Genomic DNA, 19,956 nt, shown 5'->3' with positions numbered 1-19,956 from the left:
TAGAGCAAGTGTCAGTTGGGGAATATTTAGGGAACAGTGGTCACAGTATCATAAGGTTTAGACTAGCTATGGAAAAGGACGGTGCAATAGAGAGTAAAAATACTTAATTGGAGGAGGGCCAATTTCAGTGGGCTGAGAACGGATCTGGCCTGGGTAAACTGGAATCCAAGATTGGCAGACAAAACTGTAATCAAATATTGGGCTGCCTTTAAAGAGGAGATGGTTTGCGTACAGTTGAAGTACATTCCCACGCGGGGGAAAGGTAGGGCAACGAAACCAGAGCTCCCTGGATGACGAAAGAGATGGAGAGTAAGCTGAAGCAGAAAAAGGGAGCATATAACAGACGGCAGGTTGAGAATACAAGTTAGAAACAGGCTGAATATAGAAAGTTCAGAGGGGAAGTGAAAAAGCAAATAAGAGGGGCAAAGAGAGACTATGAGAATAGACTGGCAGCTAACATAAAAGGGAATCCAAAAGTCTTCTGTATGCATATAAATAGTAAACCGTTAAGAGGAGGGGTGGGGCCAATGAAGGACCAAAATAGAGACCTACGCATGGAGGGAAAGGGTATGGCTGAGGTACTAAATGAGTACTTTGCACCTGTCTTTACCAAGGAAGAAGATACTGCTAAAGTCATAGTGAAAGAGGAGGTAGTTGAGATACTGGATGGGATAAAAATTGATATGAAGGAGGTACGAGAAAGGCTGGCTGTACTTATGTAGATAAGTCACCAGGACCGGATGGGATGCATCGGGAAATAAAGGTGGAAATTGCAGAAGTACTGGCCATAAACTTCCAATCCTCCTTGGATACAGTGCCAGAGGACTGGAGAATTGCAAATGTTACACCCTTGTTCAAAAAAGCATGCAAGGATAAACCCAGCAACTACAGGCCAGTCAGTTTAACTTCGGTAGTGGGGAAACTTTTAGAAACGATAATCCGGGATAAAATTAACAGTCACTTGGACAAGTGTGGGTTAATTCAGGAAAGCCTGCACGGATTTGTTACAGGCAAATCGTGTTTAACTAACTTGATTGAGTTTTTGGATGAGGTAACAAAGGGTTGATGAGGGCAATGTGGTTGATGCGGTGTACATGGACTTCCGAAGTGGTAAAGTGCCACATAATAGGCTTGCCCAGCAAAGCTAAAGCCCATGGAATAAAAGGGACTGTGGCAGAATGGATGCGAAATTGGCTAAGTGAAGGAAACAGAGAGTAGTGGTGAACGGTTGTTTATCTGACTGAAGGTACATAATGGGGTTCCCCAGGGGTCGGTACTAGGACCACTGTTTTCTTGAGATATATATCAATGACTTAGACTTGGGTGTATGGTACAGGGCACAATTTCAAAATTTGCAGACGACACAAAACTTGGAAGTATAGTGAAGCGTGAGGAGGATAGTGATAGCCTTTAAGAGGACAGGCAGGCTGGTGGAATGGGCGGACACGTGGCAGATGAAATTTAATGCAGAAAAGTGTTGCATTTTGGTAGAAAGAACAAGGAGAGACATTATATAAATTAAAAACAGTACAATTCTAAAGGGCGTGCATGAACAGAGACACCTGGGGGTATATGTGCACAAGTCGTTGAAGGCGGCAGAGCAGGTTGAGAAAGCGGTTAAACATACGGGATCCTGGGCTTCATAAATAGAGGCATAGAGTACAAAAGCAAGGACGTTATGCCGAACATTTATAAAACACTGGTTTGTCCTCAACTGGAGTATTGTGTCCAAGTCTGGGCACCGCACTTTAGGAGGGATGTGAAAGCTTTATAGAGGGTGCAGGAAAGATTGACAAGAATGATTCCAGGGATGAGGGACTTTAGTTACATGGATAGACTGGAGAAGCTGGGGTTGTTCTCCTTAGAGCAGAGAAGGTCAAGGGGAGATTTGATAGAGGTGTTCAAAATCATGAGGGGTCTAGACAGAGTAGATAGAGATAAACTGTTCCCATTGACGGAAGGGTCGAGAACCAGAGGACACAGATTTATGGTGATTGGCAAAATAAGCAAAGGTGCCATGAGGAAAAACTTTTTTTACGCGAGTGGTTAGGATCTGGAATGCACTGCCTGAAAGGGTGGTGGAGGCAGATTCTATCGTGGCTTTCAAAAGACAATTGGATAAATACCTGAAGGAAATTTTTTTTGCAGGGCTAAGGGGAAAGGGCGGGGGAGTGTGGTTAGCTGAAGAGCTCATGCAGAAAGCCAGCACGGGCTTGACGGGCCGAATGGCCTCCTTCTATTCTACGATTCTATGGTTAATGGACAGAAAAGAGAGTGGGAATAAACAGGTCATTTTCCAGTTAGCAGGCTGTAACTAGTGGGGTGCTGCCAGGATTAGTGCTTGGGCCTCAGCTATTTACAATCTATATTAATGACTTAGATGAAGGGACCAAGTGCAATGTATCCAAGTTTGCTGATGATCCAAAGCTGGGTGGGAAAGTAAGCTGCGAGGAGGACACAAAGAGCCTGCAAAGAGATATAGACAGGTTAAGTGAGTAGGTAATAAGATGGCAGATGGAGTATAATGTGGGGAAATGTGAAGTTATTCACTTTGGTAGGAAGAATAGAAAACAGAATTTTTTTTAAATGCTGAGAAACTATTAAATGTTGGAGTTCAGAGAGATTTCCCAATACAGGAAACAGAGTTAGCATGCAGATAGGAAGGCAAATGGCATGTTGGCCTTTATTGCAAGGGGCTTGGAGTACAAGACTAATGAAGCCTTGCTACAGTTGTACAGGGCTTTGGTGAGATCACGCCTGGAGTACTGTGCACAGTTCTGGTCTCCTTATCTGAGGAAGGATATACTTGCCTTAGAGGCGGTGCAACAAAGGTTCACTAGATTGATTCCTGGGATGAGAGGGCTGTCCTATGAGGAGAGATTGAGTAGTTTGGGCCTATACTCTCTGGAGTTCAGAAGAAGTTATCTCATTGAGAACATACAAGATTGAAAGGGATTGACAGAGTAGATACTGAGAGGTTGTTTCTCCTGGCTGGAGAGTCTAGAACTAGGAGGCATAGTCTCAGGATAAATGGTCGGCCATTTAAGACTGAAATGAGGAGGAATTTCTCACTCAGACGGTTGTGAATCTTTGGAATTCTCTACCACAAAGGGCTGTGGATGCTGAATCATCGAGTATATTCAAGGCCGAGATAGATTTTTGAACTCCAGGGGAAATCAAGGGATGTGGGTGTCATCAAGGAAAGTGGAGTTGAGGTCCAAGATCAGCCATGATCTTATTGAATGGCAGCGCAGGCTCAAGGGACCGTATGGCCTACTCGAGCTCCTAATTTTTATGTTTATAAAAATATAGGGGGTGAAACACCGGAAAAATGGCAGTAATTCATCCCCTTAATAGCACTTAAATTCACACTTGAGTTTGCTCACAAAATAGTGCTTCAAGTGGAAAAAAAGATAGAATTTTGGAAAAGGGATGAGTGCGTCACAAGGCACATATTTAATGTCCAAGATTATGGGTAGGTGCAGAATTTTCTTTCCATTCTCACAATCGAGTTTCAGACAAACATTATTGTTCAAGTATTGCTTTGCAGTAGCAGATTCCAGTTTTACAGTTGTGATTCTTTATAACGCACATTGTTGATCTTAGCCTCACTTGTGGGCAGGCGACGGGACATACCAAGCAGATGCTGGGTGTTCCTTCACAAAGGCGAGAGAGAAAATGAGATGGAAAGTCACCCTACGGTGCTCTTAAGCACTTTCTAGTGACTGATGTTGGTCAAAGCATGGGTTAAACAAGAGAATGATTTTAACAAGATGAGGAAAAGGATATTTTTGAAGCGTTAATATGAGAGTACTATGTTCAATTCTGGCCATCACACTTTAGGAAGACCTTAGCGAGGTTGCAGAAAAGAATGGGAGCGGGGATGAGGGGCTTCAGTTACGTGGAAAGACTGGAGAAGCCGGGGTTGTTCTCAGAGCAGAGAAGGTCAAGGAGAGATTTGATAGATGTGTTCAAAATCATGAATGTAAAAAAAAAACCAGAGTATATAAGGAGAAACTGTTTGGCAGAAGGGTCAGTAGCCAGGAGACAGATTTACGGTGATAAGCAAAAGAACTAGGAGGTGACATGAGGTTTTCTTTTTTAAGCAGCGAGTTGTTGCGATCTGGAATGCACTGCCTGAAATAGTGGTGGAAGCAGATTCAGTAGTAACTTTCAAAAGGGAATTGGATAAATACTTCAAGGGGAAAAATTTGCAGGAGCTATGGGGAAAGAGTGGGACTAATTGGACAGCTCTTTCAAAGAGCTGGCACAGGCACGATGGGCCCAATGGTCTCCTCCTGTGCTGTGTCATTCTATTATTCGAAGAACTCAAACTCATCAAATATGATCCCGAAGTAGTGTTTGGGAAATTCTTTCTGCAGGGGTGCTATTGTATGGAACAACTACTGCTGAAGAAAAACGTCATTCTCAGCAATACAATGCTCATGAATTTCTTTTAAAAATGATTGGCTATACTAAGTTGGTTATACTTTTAGCGTCCCATTACCTCATTTTCCATTAATCACAAAGCTATCTCATATTTTCTGTTAGTTCCCTTCAAACGATAACATACTTACACATTTAAATCCCAGATTTCATTTGTCGTAATTAGCTCTTCAACATACTGCTCTTCTATATCAGGGAATAGATCCACCTGCATGAAAAATAAAGCTAAATTAAAATGTCACACTAAAAAAGTAATCGTGCCTAACCGAATATTACAAACTTGAAGAATGTATCTATTCCTAAAACAAAATGAATTTTTATTGTCTATTTGCACTGAACAGAGGATTGCTGTATTGACCCAATTCCATGGCAACTGGATTCTTGAAGAGATTACTCTCAAAAGTTAGGAGAGGGCAGATCATTTTTCCCACACTAATCATCCTTGTGGCTTCCAAGATTGCCGATTAATTGTGAAGTACAGGCATCTTTTGCTGTTGAACTGCATGCAACTCCCAGCAAAATGGGTTGACACTACCCAAACATATACCTTTACGGTCACCAGAGAGAAGAGACTTTCAAACCATTTGTCTGGCGAGTTCAAAATCCGAACCAGATGTGAAAGGACAATATTCGAACCTGAAGCCTCACCGTCAGCAACTCCTCTCCATTTGAGGACACTTTGACCTCTTACGAAGTACAGGAAACTTTGGTTTATCCGGAGGTTAACTGTCCGGAATGCTCGATCCACCGGCAAAAATCAGGAGCCGTTTCGTTAGATTTTTTTTCTTTTCGTTGCTTTTTTTCCCCCACCAGTCAGGCTCTGCCAGGTCTAGCTGAAGCTGTTGCTTAGCTACATCGACGCTTGCAAGGTACGGCCAACTGTTTAGAAGCTGTTAGGGTTTGTTGCTAGATTCGGAGCTCAAAAGCTCCGTATGTTTTAACATTAGCGCTGGTTTGTCCGGCAGTTTTGATGGGACGGCAACAGCTCGGTCCTGTCGGTGCCGGATATCACAAAGTTTCCTGTAACCTTTGTTCACAGTACTCTTATGGGCTGCAAAATTATGAAATGGTCATATTCGAGAAGCTAATTTTCTAATTAGTGCAACCATCGATAACTTTGCACAAAACAGAACTGTGCAGCAATTACAACGAATATTATATAGTCGGATAATTTATACTTTGGTAGGATTTTCCACATTCTTTGAAAGATCAATGAATTTAGTTGAGTCGTCTAATGGGGGGAGGGGGTGGTGAAAGGAAATAAGATATACAAATATAAAAAAGTGTGCTTTCATCCAAGAAGAGAACAGACGAATAAGATAGCCAGTATATATTGTTATATATCCAGATTGTAAGACAGTGGGAATACAGAAATGTTTGTTATGTGGACAAGAATGAAGCCTCAAACAAAACACGGGGAAGTTAATAAAATTTACAAGGGGTCATTTTCTGACTTTATGCTCCTAATGGGACACAGGAAACTCTTCTTTAACCGGCACAGACGGGACCGGCGTGGTGCCGGTTTATCAAAAAGTCCAGATTACAGAGTTAGTTAAAAGGTACGAGAGCTCGTACACAGCAACAAATCCAAGCTTCCCTGTTGCTTAGCAACAGCTGCAAGAAGCCCGACCACAGACCAAGCGTCCCTGTTGCTTAGCAACAAGTGCAGGAACCTCCGACTACACAGCCAAGAATCAAGAAACGGCCACTAATATGAAGTAAAACTTACCTGAACCTACTCCTGAATTTTGCCGGTTAACCGAGATTTCCGGTTGTTTGGGTGCCGGTAAAGCGAGAGTTTCCTGCACATTCATCAGAAATTTGGATGCGATTGTGCAAAATATTCTGACCACTGATTTAAATGGTCAGAGAATCAACTGCAGCGTAGCCGAATTCCAATCTGTGCTCCTGGTGGGGCAAGGCTCACCACCATCAGGGCTTTTGTTTGGTCAGATGTCTCATGCATATGGAAACTCATTGCCTTGTTGATGTGCCCAAGCCAAACTACCGAGAAGACGACACATGCAGATTTTCTATTTGTTGGATGCAGGGTGCACACTATCTCCCTAGAGGATAAAAATAACCTGCCCATGTCTAAAGAGCTTATCCACAGAGTGGCAGAGCCAAGGCTGAGGGAACCCAAGTGTGTGCGGAAATATTGCTGGCGTTGAGCCAGCTACAACCCCACAGCTTACTACTAGAGTACGGAGAAGCTTGCCCAGCTAGAACCACTCTACCCAATAGGGTACCAACTTGCAGGACTATCTAGAGCCAAGTGGGAAGAATCCGAGTGACAGATCTACTCTCCAGGTTCTACTAGTGAATCATGTTGACTGGTTAATCATCAAAAGTGCTCTGGAATACTGCAGACCTGCCTGCTTTTGGTATTGGGAGAACAGAAGCTACCATAGACCGTTGAATTGGTTCTGAACTTCCAAAGATAGAAAGCAGAGGTTAGAAGTAAATGGTTGTTACCTGACTGGCAAGATATAACTAGCTTTCTAAGGGACCCGATTGAAATGAGTTGGTGCAGTCTTTTCATAGTTTGTAGAGACACAGAACCGCAGTACAAAACTCTGCACACATTGACACTACATTAGCAAACTCACTCAAATGATAGCTGGGGTGTGAAGTAATAATCACCCTCGCACAGTAGTGGGTGATCTTGAGGTTGTGGCTAAGGCATGTTCTCGAGACCGAGGAGGAGCAGTGCATCCTGCACCCAGTCACATTGCACCTGACCCAAGATATCATGACAATGACTTTGGGTAAAATGCTCCATTCTCCAGCTCGAATAGTTTCACCTTAATGGGCATAATAATGTACCAGGAAACAAACGTAATGAGATTGCAGATATTTTTTCATTGGTTAAGAATTAAACAGCAGTGCAAAATTATACCTCAAATTAAGAATTACATTAAAAATACAACTTCTGTGCTTTTTAAAGCCACAAGTTGAATTTTCCTTCAAATCTCTACGCAACCAAACCAACATGATATACAATTTCCATCGCTCTCAACTATACAAAACTGAGTGCCTTGATCAAGGAAAATAGCCATTTGGAAAACTTCCAAAAGAAACTCTTTTACAGTCAGATTTCCGTTCAGTTCCTTTTAAGCTCTTGATAATGGGTTATCCTGTTCCTCCTTCTCCATCTATAAATTAGATTACTCTAGTGAAGCCAGCTTTCCCATTGTTAAATTTAAATATCATTTTGTATCTCTTACAAGGTTAGTTTGCTCATGCTCTACTCAGCAGTTTTCTCTCAAACACACTTGTGTCGTCCTATGCAAAAAGCAGTTGCTCAAGTAAAAGAAAACATTGCTATACAGGAAACTCTCGGTTTACCGGCACCTAAATAACCGGAAATCTCAGTTAACCGGCAAAATTCAGGAGTAGGTTCAGCTAAGTTTTACTTCATATTAGTGGCCGTTCCTGGATCTGTGGCTGTGTAACCGGGGTTCCTGCACCTGTTGCTGAGCATCAGGGACGCCTGGATCTGTGGCCGGGGTTCCTGCACCTGTTGCTAAGCAACAGGGAAGCTTGGATCCGTTGCTGTGTACGGGGATCTCGTACCTTTTACTATACCTCTCTGTAATCCGGACTTTTTGATAAACTGGCACCACGCCGGTCCCGGATAAAAAAAAAGTTTCCTCCGGGGTGGTGAAAAAATGCCACCAATACAGATTTTGGCAAATGCTTCAATAAACTCCTACGACATGCTCCAAAAACACTACCCACATTCTTCCAGACAACAAAATGAAATATAATTACAACAACTTGCAATTATATAGCGGGGCTTTAATGTAGTAAAACATCCCAAGGCGCTTCACAGGAGCAATTTGACACCGAACCACATAACAATATATTAGGACAGGTGATCAAAATCTTGCTCAAAGAGGTAGGTTTTAAGGAGTGTTTTAAAGCAGGGGAGAGAGGCGGAGAGGTTTAGGGAGGGAATTCCAGAGGTTAGGGCCTAGGCAGCTGAAGGCACGGCACACCAACGGCGGAGCGATGAAAATCTGGGATGTGCAAGAGGCCAGAATTGGATGAGTGCAGAGATCTCGGTGGGTTGTAGGGCTGGAGGAGATTACAGAGATAGCGAGGCCATGGAGGGATTTGAAAACTAGGATGAGACTGGGCCCCAATGTAGGTCAGCGAGCGAGTACAGGGATGGTGTGTGAATGGGACTTAGCATGAGTTAGGGAGCAGAGAGGATATCCTGATGGAATCACAAGATATCAAAAACGACAAATATTAAATTTCTGTGTTGATATTTTCCCCATACGTTATGTTCTCCAGGTGGCGGCACCATATTTGGCATTTGGAAGGAAGGAATGCGCGGCCATGAGTAAAACTACTTCAGAGGCACAAATAAGTTTTCATGAATAAAACTAGTCAATCTCCTGTGGGATGTAAAGAACAGGAATCATCGAGTGTCCAATGGCAGGCGGTGGCAAAAGTCGGGTGCAAATGTGCCTCAAAGACAGCTGCAAATTTGAACAGTGGTACAAAAAAATATAGGGGAGGAGAAACATTACAGCTAAAGAGGAAAGGGACAAAATAATATGGGATTTTTTTGTAACTAATAATAAGGCAAAGAAAGAATTAACAAAGATCAGGGAAAGAAATCAAGCTTCAGGCGAGGAAGAAAAGTGAGTCCCAGGCTCTTGTGACACAAGTAGGCCTCTGGAAAGAAACAGTAGGGTTGCAAGGTGGAATACCAGATCCAACAGAGGAATTGTAAATTGTTCATGGGGTTTATTAAAGAAGAAACTACTTGCATTTATATAGCGCCTTTCACGACCTCAGGCTGTGCCAAAGCTCTTCACAGACAATTAAGTACTTTGTAACCTAAGAAACGCAGCAGCCAATTCGGGCACAATTAAGTCCCACAAACGGCAAAGATGTAAATGAACAGATTATCTGTTTTTTTTTTTTAAGGTGTTGTTTGAAGGATAAATGTTGGCCAGGAAATCGGGAAAACTCCCCTGTCCCTCTCCGAATAGTGCCGTGGGATCACTTACATCCATCTGAGCGCGCAGACGGGGCCTCAGTTTAACGCTCCATACCTAAAGACGGCATCTCCAGCAATGCAGCACTCCCTCAGCACTGCACTGGAGTGCCAGCCTAGATGATGCGCCCAAGTCTCTGAATTGGTGCTTGAACCCACAACCTTCTGACTCAGAGCCGAGAGTGCTACCACTCAGCCAAGGCTGACACCGTCTTATCTTATAAATATTAGCATATGGCTTCATATTCAGCTAGGTCAGAAATTTAAAAAAGTCAGCTGGAGCCACTTCGAAAAATAAATGCAGTGATGCAAATGGTGAAAGTTGCAGCCTTTCAGGTAGTTGCTTTCGCGGAAGGTCTTTCCTGGTCTAAATTTCAGCAACTCAGTCCACTTAAAACATCACTTCCACATTCCAGCAGTATTTTTGTACCCCTGCAGTATAAAAATTGCATTCAACATATTTTTCGACATTATTGATCATTCACAACGGTCACAATTACACAACATAAAAGACCTCAGCATCGCAATGTTTTTTGTTTGCTAATTTATTGAATGCTACAATGGCTGCGACGTGACTAAACCATAGCAGGGCAATTCAAGGTTAACTGAAAAGTGCTCGGTTCAGACACGTATTTCAACAGGACTGGCTGCAACCCAGTATATACTTCAAAGTCTTCTATACAAGAGGGACTTGGTGTACAAAATATGAGGCAGCCTGAACAGGGAAAACCAGATCTGTGAAGAAACACTCAGCAACACACGCACACACCATTTATACCCGAAATGGTAATCAAAGAAATATGAAGATAAGTCAGGCAAACATATAGGAGGTAAACTGTTTAAGATTAGCAGAGTCAAGGGCTTCACTTTAAGTCAGATTATTAAATATAGTAACTGCCATGAAATAAATGTATGTATGTTTATATTAAAATAAATATTACATCTATCTATCTAGAAGTCCACCATGAATCAGGAAGGTTAAAAAAATGGTGCCAAATAAATGCTGTCGAGGCATTTATACGGTAGTGTTGTCCACCTTAGTGTAACAACTTAACCATCACACGAACAAGAAAAAATAGAAAAAGATACTAAAAGTACTGAAATCAAGTAAATAAGTCACTGAATATTGTAATTCCCTGATTTGACCAAATACTGGAAAGCAATATTTGATGAAAATGTTAATCTTTCGGTCTCTGTGCTGCTACAATAGATTCCCCAAAGTTATCAGAGTTTAGGGTATAAAAACAGGCATGGAGGTAAAAGCTTCCCTCAGTCGAAAGCATTCTTCCGCGAGTCAGAAGTTGGAGGTTCAAGCCCCACTCCAGGACTTCAGCATGTAATCTAGCCCGCCACTTCAGTGGAGGGGGTGCAGCTTTGTCTGAGGTCCCACCCTTCAGAGGAGGTGCTAACCAAGAGTCCCGACCTTGCAGGTTCAGATGGACAATGATCCCATGACACTTTCTGACGAGGAGCATGGAACTCACCTAGTGTGCTGGCCAATTATTTTCCCTCAAATCAACACCATCAAAAACATTAACTGATCACCATGCTGCTGTTAGTGGGACCTTGCTGTGCGCACAACAGCTGCAATCCCTCCACCCGACAGGGCTGCACTTTCAAGTATGTGAAGTTTCTGAGAGCCTTGATAGAACGGACATTTAGAAAAAGTGCCCTATCTATACAACAGAATATACACTACAATTGCAAAGTAAAAAGACAAAGAATTATAGCAAGGAATTTTTAACTGTAACTAAATGAACTGTAGCCTGCATTCCATGAAGATAGCTACAATTGCAGGGAGCTAAAAAAGAGATGTCCATGATTTTCAGAATGATAGCCAGAAGTACCAGAAAAACTCAACCAGCTTCAAGACAGGCGAGGACCAGCTTGTTTTTTTCTATGGAAGGCTACTGCCAGAATCCCTGGTATAATTCTAATTACATGACAAACCATGATCCCTGCAAAAGCCTAGATGAATAGACAACAGATTTTAAAATTCATTTTCAATAGGTAACATCCATGAGGTGAGCACAGAAAGTAGAGTCGCGGTGAACGGCTGATTTCAGATTGGAGGGTGGTGTGCCCCAGGGGTCGGTATTAGGACCACTGCGCTTTCGTGTATATTAATGACCTGGACTTGGGTTTACAGGGCATTATTCCAAAGTTTGCCAATGACACGAAACTCAAATGCAGTAAACAACGAGGAGGATAGGAACAGACTTCAGAAGAACATAGGCAGACTGGTGAAATGGGCAAACACATGGTAGATGTAATTTAACAGAGAAATGCAAAGTGGTTCATTTTGGTAGGAAGATTATAAGGAGGTAATATGAACTAAATGGTACAATTTTAAAGGGGATGCAGGAACACAGACCTGGTAGTGCACATACACGAGCCTTTCAAGGTGGCAGGACAAGTTGAAAAGGCAGTTAAAAAAAGCATCGAGGATCCTTGGCTTTATTAATAGAGGCAGAGTACAAAAGCAAGGAAGTTGTGCTAAACCTTTATGAAGAATTGGTTTGGCCCCAGCTGGAGTACCGTGTCCAATTCTGGCCACCACACTTTAGGAAGGATGTCAAGGCCTGAGAGAGGGTGCAGTGGAGATGAACTAGAATGGGTCCAGGGATGAGGGACTTCAGTTACGTGGAGAGACCAAAGAAGCTGGGGTTGTTCTCCTTGGAGCAAAGGTGGTTAAGGGGAGATTTAATAGAGGTGTTCAAAATCTTGAAGGGTTTTGATAGAGTAAATGAGAAACTGTTTCCAGTGGCAGAAGAATCGGTAACCAGAGGACACAGATTTAAGGTAATTGGCCAAAGAATCAGAGGTGAAATGAGGAGTATTTTCTTTTATATGATCTGGAATGCACTTCTGAAAGGGCGGTGGAAGCAGATTCAATAATAACTTTCAAAAGGGAATCAGAGAAATACTTGAATGGAAAAAGTGCAGGGCAATGGGGAAAGAGCCGGGGAGTGGGACTCATTGGAGAGCTCTTTCAAAGAGCCGGCACAGGCGTGATGGGCCGAATGCTCTCCTTCTGTGCTGCATCAGTTTATGATTCTATAAGAAAACGAGGAGAAAAGCTTGAAGACTGTCCACAATAAAATTCACCCTACACCATCACAGTAAAGCCTTCTGCTTTACAATGATGTTAAAACTTGCATCACATGTTCAAAAATGGTGTTTAAAAACGTGTTTACAATGAGGTTTGGTGCACAGAATTGCTCTCAGGTACACAATGAACAGTGTTAAAAAAAAGACAGAAATCAGGAAAGCAATTCCTCCTTGAGGTATGACTGTTTCCACTACACATAATGGAAATCCATTGGGGAATTGTTCAATAAGTTAGCTTGTTGAGCATTCAGACTTAATGTTAATGTTAAAAACACTGAGCGAGCAGAGATTCATAACCTATGATGACAAGCACTTACCGTTTCTTTCACAAGTGACTTTAAGATTTCCTTGCCTTCACCAGCAGCAGCAGCACCGGGTAGCTGCTCAAAGTCCATTATATTATCCAATAGGTCTTCCCCTTGGCGCGCCTGCCCAACCTGGTCATTATCAATTGGCTGAAAGTCTTCTCTTACAGCTTCCTGTACAATATCCGGCTGAGGTAACACAGGATCTTGCTCCCTCACCAGATTCACTGGTGCCTCTTCCTGCTCCGCTCCCATCGCTTGGGCTGCTGGAATGCCCAGTATCTCAGTTTCATTTGCCTGGCCCACTGGAGCCTGCAGGGCCTCGCTGGGATCAGCAGTTGCTCCGGGGTCCACCCCATTTTGTTCTTCATTCCTTTGCACAATGGGGTGCTGTTCGCCCGGGGCAACCTCCTGGTTTCTGGGGGCTAGTTGATGGTGGGCTTGGTCAGGTTCTACCTTGATCTCTACAATATCCAACCCAAGTCTACGTTGGGCCAAGATACACCTCCTCTCCTCCTGAAAGTTTCCAATATCTCTGTGGTTTTCCCTCAGCAGTTGTTCTTGCTGCACGTTTTGCCATCCAGATGCAGGTCGGATGATGATTGGAGGTCGAATTTGTCTCACTGGGGTCTGGAATGGATTGGACAGAAGACAGGTAGTTAAAAAACGAGTCTGTAAAAGGCAGTAGCCAAATCTCTAAATAAACAGGGGGGGGTGAATTTCCTTGGGGATACTCCCGCTGCACAGCCGAAGCTTCAGTGGGAGTTATGGTCTGAATACTGTTAATGTACATAAACGGGGTACCCGCCGAGTTGCTGCCAAAGTTGGGGTGGCGGACTGGGAGAAGCCCCAAGGAAATTCCAGGCCATATTTGTCTCTTCTCTCAACCAAAGGACTTTGGCGATCACACAGCCTTCTTCAGAATTGCAAGCCAAGTGTGTAGGACCTTGAAATCTGTTCCACTTCATGATGAGTAGACAGAACATTCATTCAGTCACCTGTATTGCATTTCTTCTGCCGCTATTCTTGTTTACATATTTTGTAGATCCTGTTCCACTGCCTCAGATTTAACTGGCCCACCTACTTCAGTATCATCTGCAAATCTGACCAGTTTGTGTTGAGCTTGTATTACCAGACAAGAATGCACTTGTACAGCAAGAAGTTTGGCACTGCTATTTCAAAATCCATCACAAATATCGTGAAATCAGCATTTGGAGCTCATAGTGGAGACGAGGTCATTATGAAAAAAGAGCAAATGAACAATCATCAGCAAGTTATAACTTAACAGCTTCAATATATCAAGTGGATCACGATGCAATGAACAGGAAACAAAAATATGCAAAATAAACTCTGGTGACTTGCAATTAACGACTACCAATTTTATTTGAATGAGCAAATTGGATTATTCATTTTTTGCATCTGAATTAAACCATTAGTTTGGGTGCACTGTATAGGTCATCATACTTCCTACTAGGTCACTCTCCCTCCCATTTAATAGTTTAATATATGATTGTGATTAGATTTTGGGTACTGTGATGTGAGGGGCAGATAGTCCATCAGACAGCCATAACAATATATGATTATAACTAACGGGAACAAACAACTTGAGGGAACATAGGAACAGGAGGAGGCCATACAGCCCCTCGAGCCTGTTCCGCCATTCAATTAGATCATGGCTGATCTGTACCTAAACTCCATTTACCCGCCTTTCATCCATACCCCTTGATACACTTACCTACCAAAAATCGATCAAGCTCGGTCTTGAAAGCTTCAACTGATCCAGCAACCACACCCTTTTAATGATTCGTGAACATGGACACCTAAATCCTTTTGCTCCTCCACAGTTTCTAGTTTCTCACCATTTATAAAAATACTCCGATTTGTCTCTCTTGGATCCAAAGTAGATGACTTCACATTCCCTATTTACCACAATTTTGCCCACTCACTTAGTCTATGCCCCAGTGTAATTTTCCTCTCCCATCTGCACTACTTACTGCGCCTCCTAACTTTAGTGTCATCTGCAAACTTGAATTCAGAACTCTCCATTTCTTCATCCACGTCATTGACAAATATGGTGTAATATTGAGGCTCTAGAACAGCTCGCTGGGGAAAACCACATGTCAGATCCCGCCAGAGTGTTCATGCTTTATCCTGACTATCTCGAACCTCAATACTACGGCTACCACAACTTGTATTCATATACAGGAAACTTTCGATTAACCGGCCCCTAAATAACCGGAACGCTCTATCCACCGGCAAAATTCAGGAGTCGGTTCCGTTAACTTTTATAACTTTTATTACCTTTTTAAACTCCATTTGTTGCTGTGCAAGGGTGCAGCTGAAGCTGTTGCTAAGCTACAGAGACGCTTGCAACTTGTGCCGATTGTTTTGAAGCACAGGGATTGTTGCTTTATACAGAGCTCTCAGCTCCGTATCTTTTACTATAGCGTTTGGTTATCCGGAATTGTTGATGAACCGGCACCAGGTCGGTCCCGTCCGTGCCGGATACCAGAAAGTTTCCTGCAGCGGCTTTAACATCGTAAAACGTCCCAAGGCACGTCACAGGGGCGTGATGTGACAAAATTTGACACAGCCACATCGAGAGATTAGGACAGATGACCAAAAGCTTGGTCAAAGAGGTAGGTTTTAAGGAGCGTCTTAAAAAGGAGCACGGTGGCATAGTGGTTAGCACTGTTGCCTCACAGCGCCAGGGACCCGGGTTCAAATCCGGCCTCGGGTGACTGTGTGGAGATTGCACATTCTCCCTGTGTCTGCGTGGGTTTTCTCCGGGTGCTCCGGTTTCCTCCCACAGTCCAAAGATGTGCGGGTTAGGTTGATTTGGCCATGATAACTTGACCCTTAGTGTTCGGGGATTAAATGCGTGGGGTTATGGGGATAGGGTGGGATATGTGTCGGTGCAGGCTCAATGGGCCGAAATGGCCTCTATCTGCACTGTGGGGTTTCTGTGATTCTGTGAGCAGAGAGGCGGAGTGCTTTTGGGAGGGAATTCCAGAGTTTAGGCAGGTGAAGGGGGGGGGGGGGGTGGATGGAAGGGTTGGGGGGGGGGGGATGGTGAAGAGAATGAGAAATAGACCGGGGGGGGAGGGAATAAAGAGGGGCAGGGCGACTTTCCAAATTAAAGAGAGGACATCATTTTTCTACTTATTTTCAGTCATCCTCCAAAAGTAGACACGTTGATTTTTCCCCTTGCTGTGATCAATTGCAGAGTCTCCCCGACTGACACTGTAAACTCCCAAATGACATATGACATTTCCTACCACCTTACTGAAGCACCATCTTGTATAAATCTATTTCCCTACAATAGAAGGGAGCGAAACAATGCGTAATACCTCAATGAGTACAACATCTTGATCCTCTGCCAGTCGATTCCCAATGGCCACAACTGGTGGATCATCACCCGAGTCGGAATCATCGGAGATGGTGATGACTGGAGTATTGCGAGAGTCTCTCCATACTGAAAGAGAGATTGGGGAACTATGACTTGATGTAAAAACACAAAACCTTTATTGACGACTTTTTAAGCTCTCGTATAGTGTTGCCCACAGGTAATGAGTGATACAGGCCAGGACCAGAGCAATTAGATGGAGAAAACAGAGGGGAACAGCTGGGAAAAGTGGGAGCAGAGCAGGGATGGAGTGGAACAAGACGCCAGGGGAAAGCATGAATGGAGCAGGGACACTTCCAGGAGGCTGAAGCTGGGGGCAGCCAAGTTTCTCAGAGCGGATGCCTGGGGCAGAGGCTGGTGAGGGTGAAGGGTTGTTTCTGTATAACAAAGCATGTTTGCACCATTATTTATTATAGATCACAAATCAATTAATTGCAGTGCTTTTCCTTTCAAAGTTCAAAAGTTAATTTTTACTCTGTTTAGTTGTTTTAATACAAAAAAAAAATCACAACAATCGTCAAAGTTATCATGACTTTCCGGGTTTTACTGCTGTCAGTCTTTTTCCATCGATAGACTGGGTGGAAGAGAGGCTGACAAACAGCAAACATGCTCCATGAATGGCAAGTCTTGCTGCCAATTATTAAAAAAAGCCGAGTGATATTCATCCCGCTTTCCCCGCCACTTCAAAGCACAGAGAGAGAGGCAGCCTTAAACGCATGTGTGCCTGGAGAATGCTTGTGCAAAACGAAACTCGCCCAGAGAATTATAATCTGCCACCTGGTTGGATCTCTTTATTCAGGGTAGAAAACAGCTGACGCAGATGGCTGTGGGAAGCAGGCCACAGCTCACAACTCAATCTCTCCCTTTTAAAAGAAGAAGCGTTCCTAAGTCACTCAAAAGGTTCCGTTTATTTTGAATCCAGTGTTGAATGACGGCTTTCTCCTAAAGGCCAGTGGCTGGGAATGTCCCCCCTTGTCTCAATTACATTACGGACATGTGTTCCTGGAAAGCCCCTTCACATTTTCTTTGAAGTGTGATGCAAAGTTGAGTGCGGCGGAGAGGAAAGTCGCAGCTAGATGCGCTATTCTAAAATATTGTAGAACAGGCATGCATTGGGCTCAACGGGCAACAAGGGGGGAAACTAGGTGGGCACAGTTTGCATTTCTTTTAACTCTGATCTCGGATTAACATAGAAACATAGAAGATAGGAGCAGGAGTAGGCCATTGTGAGATTTTTCAATATTTAACTTGAATCAATCCCAGCTTGGTGTGCTGAAAGACTCCTCTTTTTTGCCAGCAGTAAGGGGTTATGTGAACGAAGTTTTAGCATGTTCAAACCCGTTCTTACTGGCTGAAGGCCCAAAGAACAAAAAATGCCGTAATTTGTAATCTCACCAAGGGGCCTGCTAAATACTGAAAAATCTCACAAGCTCAGCGTTCTTTTAAGGTTGGGGTTTGGTCCCAACACAAGCAACAATACAAGTAGCTTTACTTTTCATTTCGTCCAGGAGACATCTTAACTGGGAGCACTCAACACTGACACTGGGTGCCTAAAATGGGGAAAAGTTTAATTCCCAGCTCCAGAATGCATCATCTTGAAGACACCAAAAACTCACAAAATACAAATTTTAAATGGAGGCACTAAAATATGTATTGTGCACAGCACATTTGCGCCAGCAAGATTGCACAGTAAAAATAAAGGGGATGCGGTGCCCACACACAATGGGCATAGAAGTTGGAAAGTGTCAGCTGGGGCTCAGTGGGTAGCACACTCGCCCGAGTCAGAAGGTTGTGGGTTCAAGTCCCACTTCAGAGGCTTGAGCACACTCCAGTGCAGTGCTGAGGGAGCGCTGCACTGTCGGAGGTGATCTTTCAGATGAGACGTTAAATCGAGGCCCCGTCTGCTCTCTCAGGTGGACGTAAAAGATCCCATGGCACTATTTCGAAGAGGAGCAGGGGAGTTATCCCCGGTGTCCTGGCCAATATTTATCACTCAATCAACATCACTAAAAAAAAATTATCTGGTCATCATCACATTGCTGTTTGTGGGAGCTTGCTGTGCGCAAATTGGCTGCCACGTTTCCCACATTATAAAAGTACTTAATTGGCTATAAAGCACTTTGAGACATCCAGTGGCCGTGAAAGGCGCTACATAAATGTAAGTCTTTCTTTTCTTTAAAGGTTAGGGTCAGGGGGAAATATCAATCTGAGCATTTGAGATGTACTTGATTTCACCCATTAGATTTCTTCAGTCAAGAAGGGAATGATGAAATAATTGTAATGGAAGAGAGAGATACTTAAAAGAACATTTTAAACAGGTCTCTATAATGGCTACAATGTCATGTTTTCATCTGAAAAATAGAGCAATGAACCTAAATATTAAAAAAAAGGTACAAGCTTTTAAAGGGCATGACCTCCCAATTCAGCCTCCCCCTTGGTAACATTTTCAAGCAGGATCTCTCATCAGTTGGGAGCCAAAGCTAAACAAATGATTACATTACAGAAACATTCCTATAATAACACTCAACATAAATTGTTACATTAACAATCTTCAGGGAAATATTTTGTCACTTCAGCCTCCAATTACTCAGATTACAAGAATACAAAATTTGCAGCAGTTCCAACTTATCCCTGCTTACGGAACTGCGTCTGGGACACCCAAACCCAGTTGCACGTCTTGAGGGTTAAGTGCTGATGCAAAGAGCCTTCCATATGAATCTGGTCAATGTAACTGGGTATGAATTAAACTGCAAAGGGTAGTGGAGATCTGGAAATCTCCCCAAACAGCTGTTGAGGCTGGGGGTCAATTGAAAATTTAAAAACAGAAATTGATAAATTTTTGAGAGAGATTTTTGATAGGCAAGGGTATTAAAGGTTAGGGAACCAAGGAGGGTAAGATGGAGTGAAGATACAGGTCAGCCATGATCTAATTGTATGGTGGAACAGGCTTGAGGGGCTGAATGGCCTATTCCTGTTCCTACGTCCCTTCCTGAAATATTCTCGACAAGAAACTGCACAGATACAAAAACTGGAATGGTGGCCACGCTGGAGGAATGTTTAAGGAAAGTTAATCATTAATCGAGTGGAAAATTTCACAAAGAGAGCACCTGCTTGCACATCATCTTTGCCATCATTCGTCAACACAGAAAAGCTATAACTAAAGACACAGAAAGGTGACACTGCTGTGCTATCACAGTACTTACCACTATGGGAATCTCCTTGGTAAATGGAAAGGTTGATTACCTCCTCCTCCTCCGCTCCTCCCTCAGACATTGCCGCACAATGAACTGGAATGTGCCACTCCCAAGCGTTTCACATACCTGCAAATAAAGCAACATGCATTTTAGTCAAATGGACCGTCAACACCCGCCTGGAGGACTGATGGACCACCCATTTTCCATCTTGGCTATAAGTTACAATTCATAGCAGGAGGGCGATGCAGTTCAAGCTGGGCTCAAGTACTTGGTCAACAAACATTCTATGGCCTCCAACCAACAAAAATTTGAAACGTTAAGGCTTTCCTTAAACAGGGATGTTGAACGACAACTTTTACAGCGAGGAACATTTTGGAAGGAGTTTCACCGTATGAATGCGTTGTTAAGGCACAATTAAGCACGGGTTATAGTGGGTGCGTCCTAGTGGAGGTTTGTTCATTCAGTAGGGTATAGTTGGCG

General features: G+C 43.2%; 1 protein-coding gene across 4 annotated transcripts in view; it reads right to left on the bottom strand.

Annotated features, from left to right (window-relative positions):
- rnf216 (ring finger protein 216) overlaps positions 1 to 19,956 on the bottom strand; it is a 226,999-nt gene that overhangs the window by 169,638 nt on the left and 37,405 nt on the right. For all 4 annotated transcript variants that reach the window (XM_086000328.1, XM_086000325.1, XM_086000327.1 and 1 more), the window contains exons 2-5: positions 19,486 to 19,602; positions 16,227 to 16,351; positions 12,889 to 13,506; positions 4,578 to 4,654 (exon numbers count right to left, since the gene is read on the bottom strand). In XM_086000328.1, the coding sequence (XP_085856454.1) occupies positions 4,578 to 4,654; positions 12,889 to 13,506; positions 16,227 to 16,351; positions 19,486 to 19,555 (890 nt within the window). In that variant the 5' untranslated portion in view covers positions 19,556 to 19,602. The remainder of the gene's footprint in view (positions 1 to 4,577; positions 4,655 to 12,888; positions 13,507 to 16,226; positions 16,352 to 19,485; positions 19,603 to 19,956) is intronic.

The sequence above is a fragment of the Somniosus microcephalus genome, chromosome 11, assembly GCF_052327205.1.
Source record: "Somniosus microcephalus isolate GS21.2 chromosome 11, FLI_Smic_1.0, whole genome shotgun sequence".
In the NCBI taxonomy this organism is placed as follows: domain Eukaryota; kingdom Metazoa; phylum Chordata; class Chondrichthyes; order Squaliformes; family Somniosidae; genus Somniosus; species Somniosus microcephalus.
Note: the sequence above shows the minus strand (reverse complement) of the source record. Positions and strands in the feature narration are given on the sequence as shown.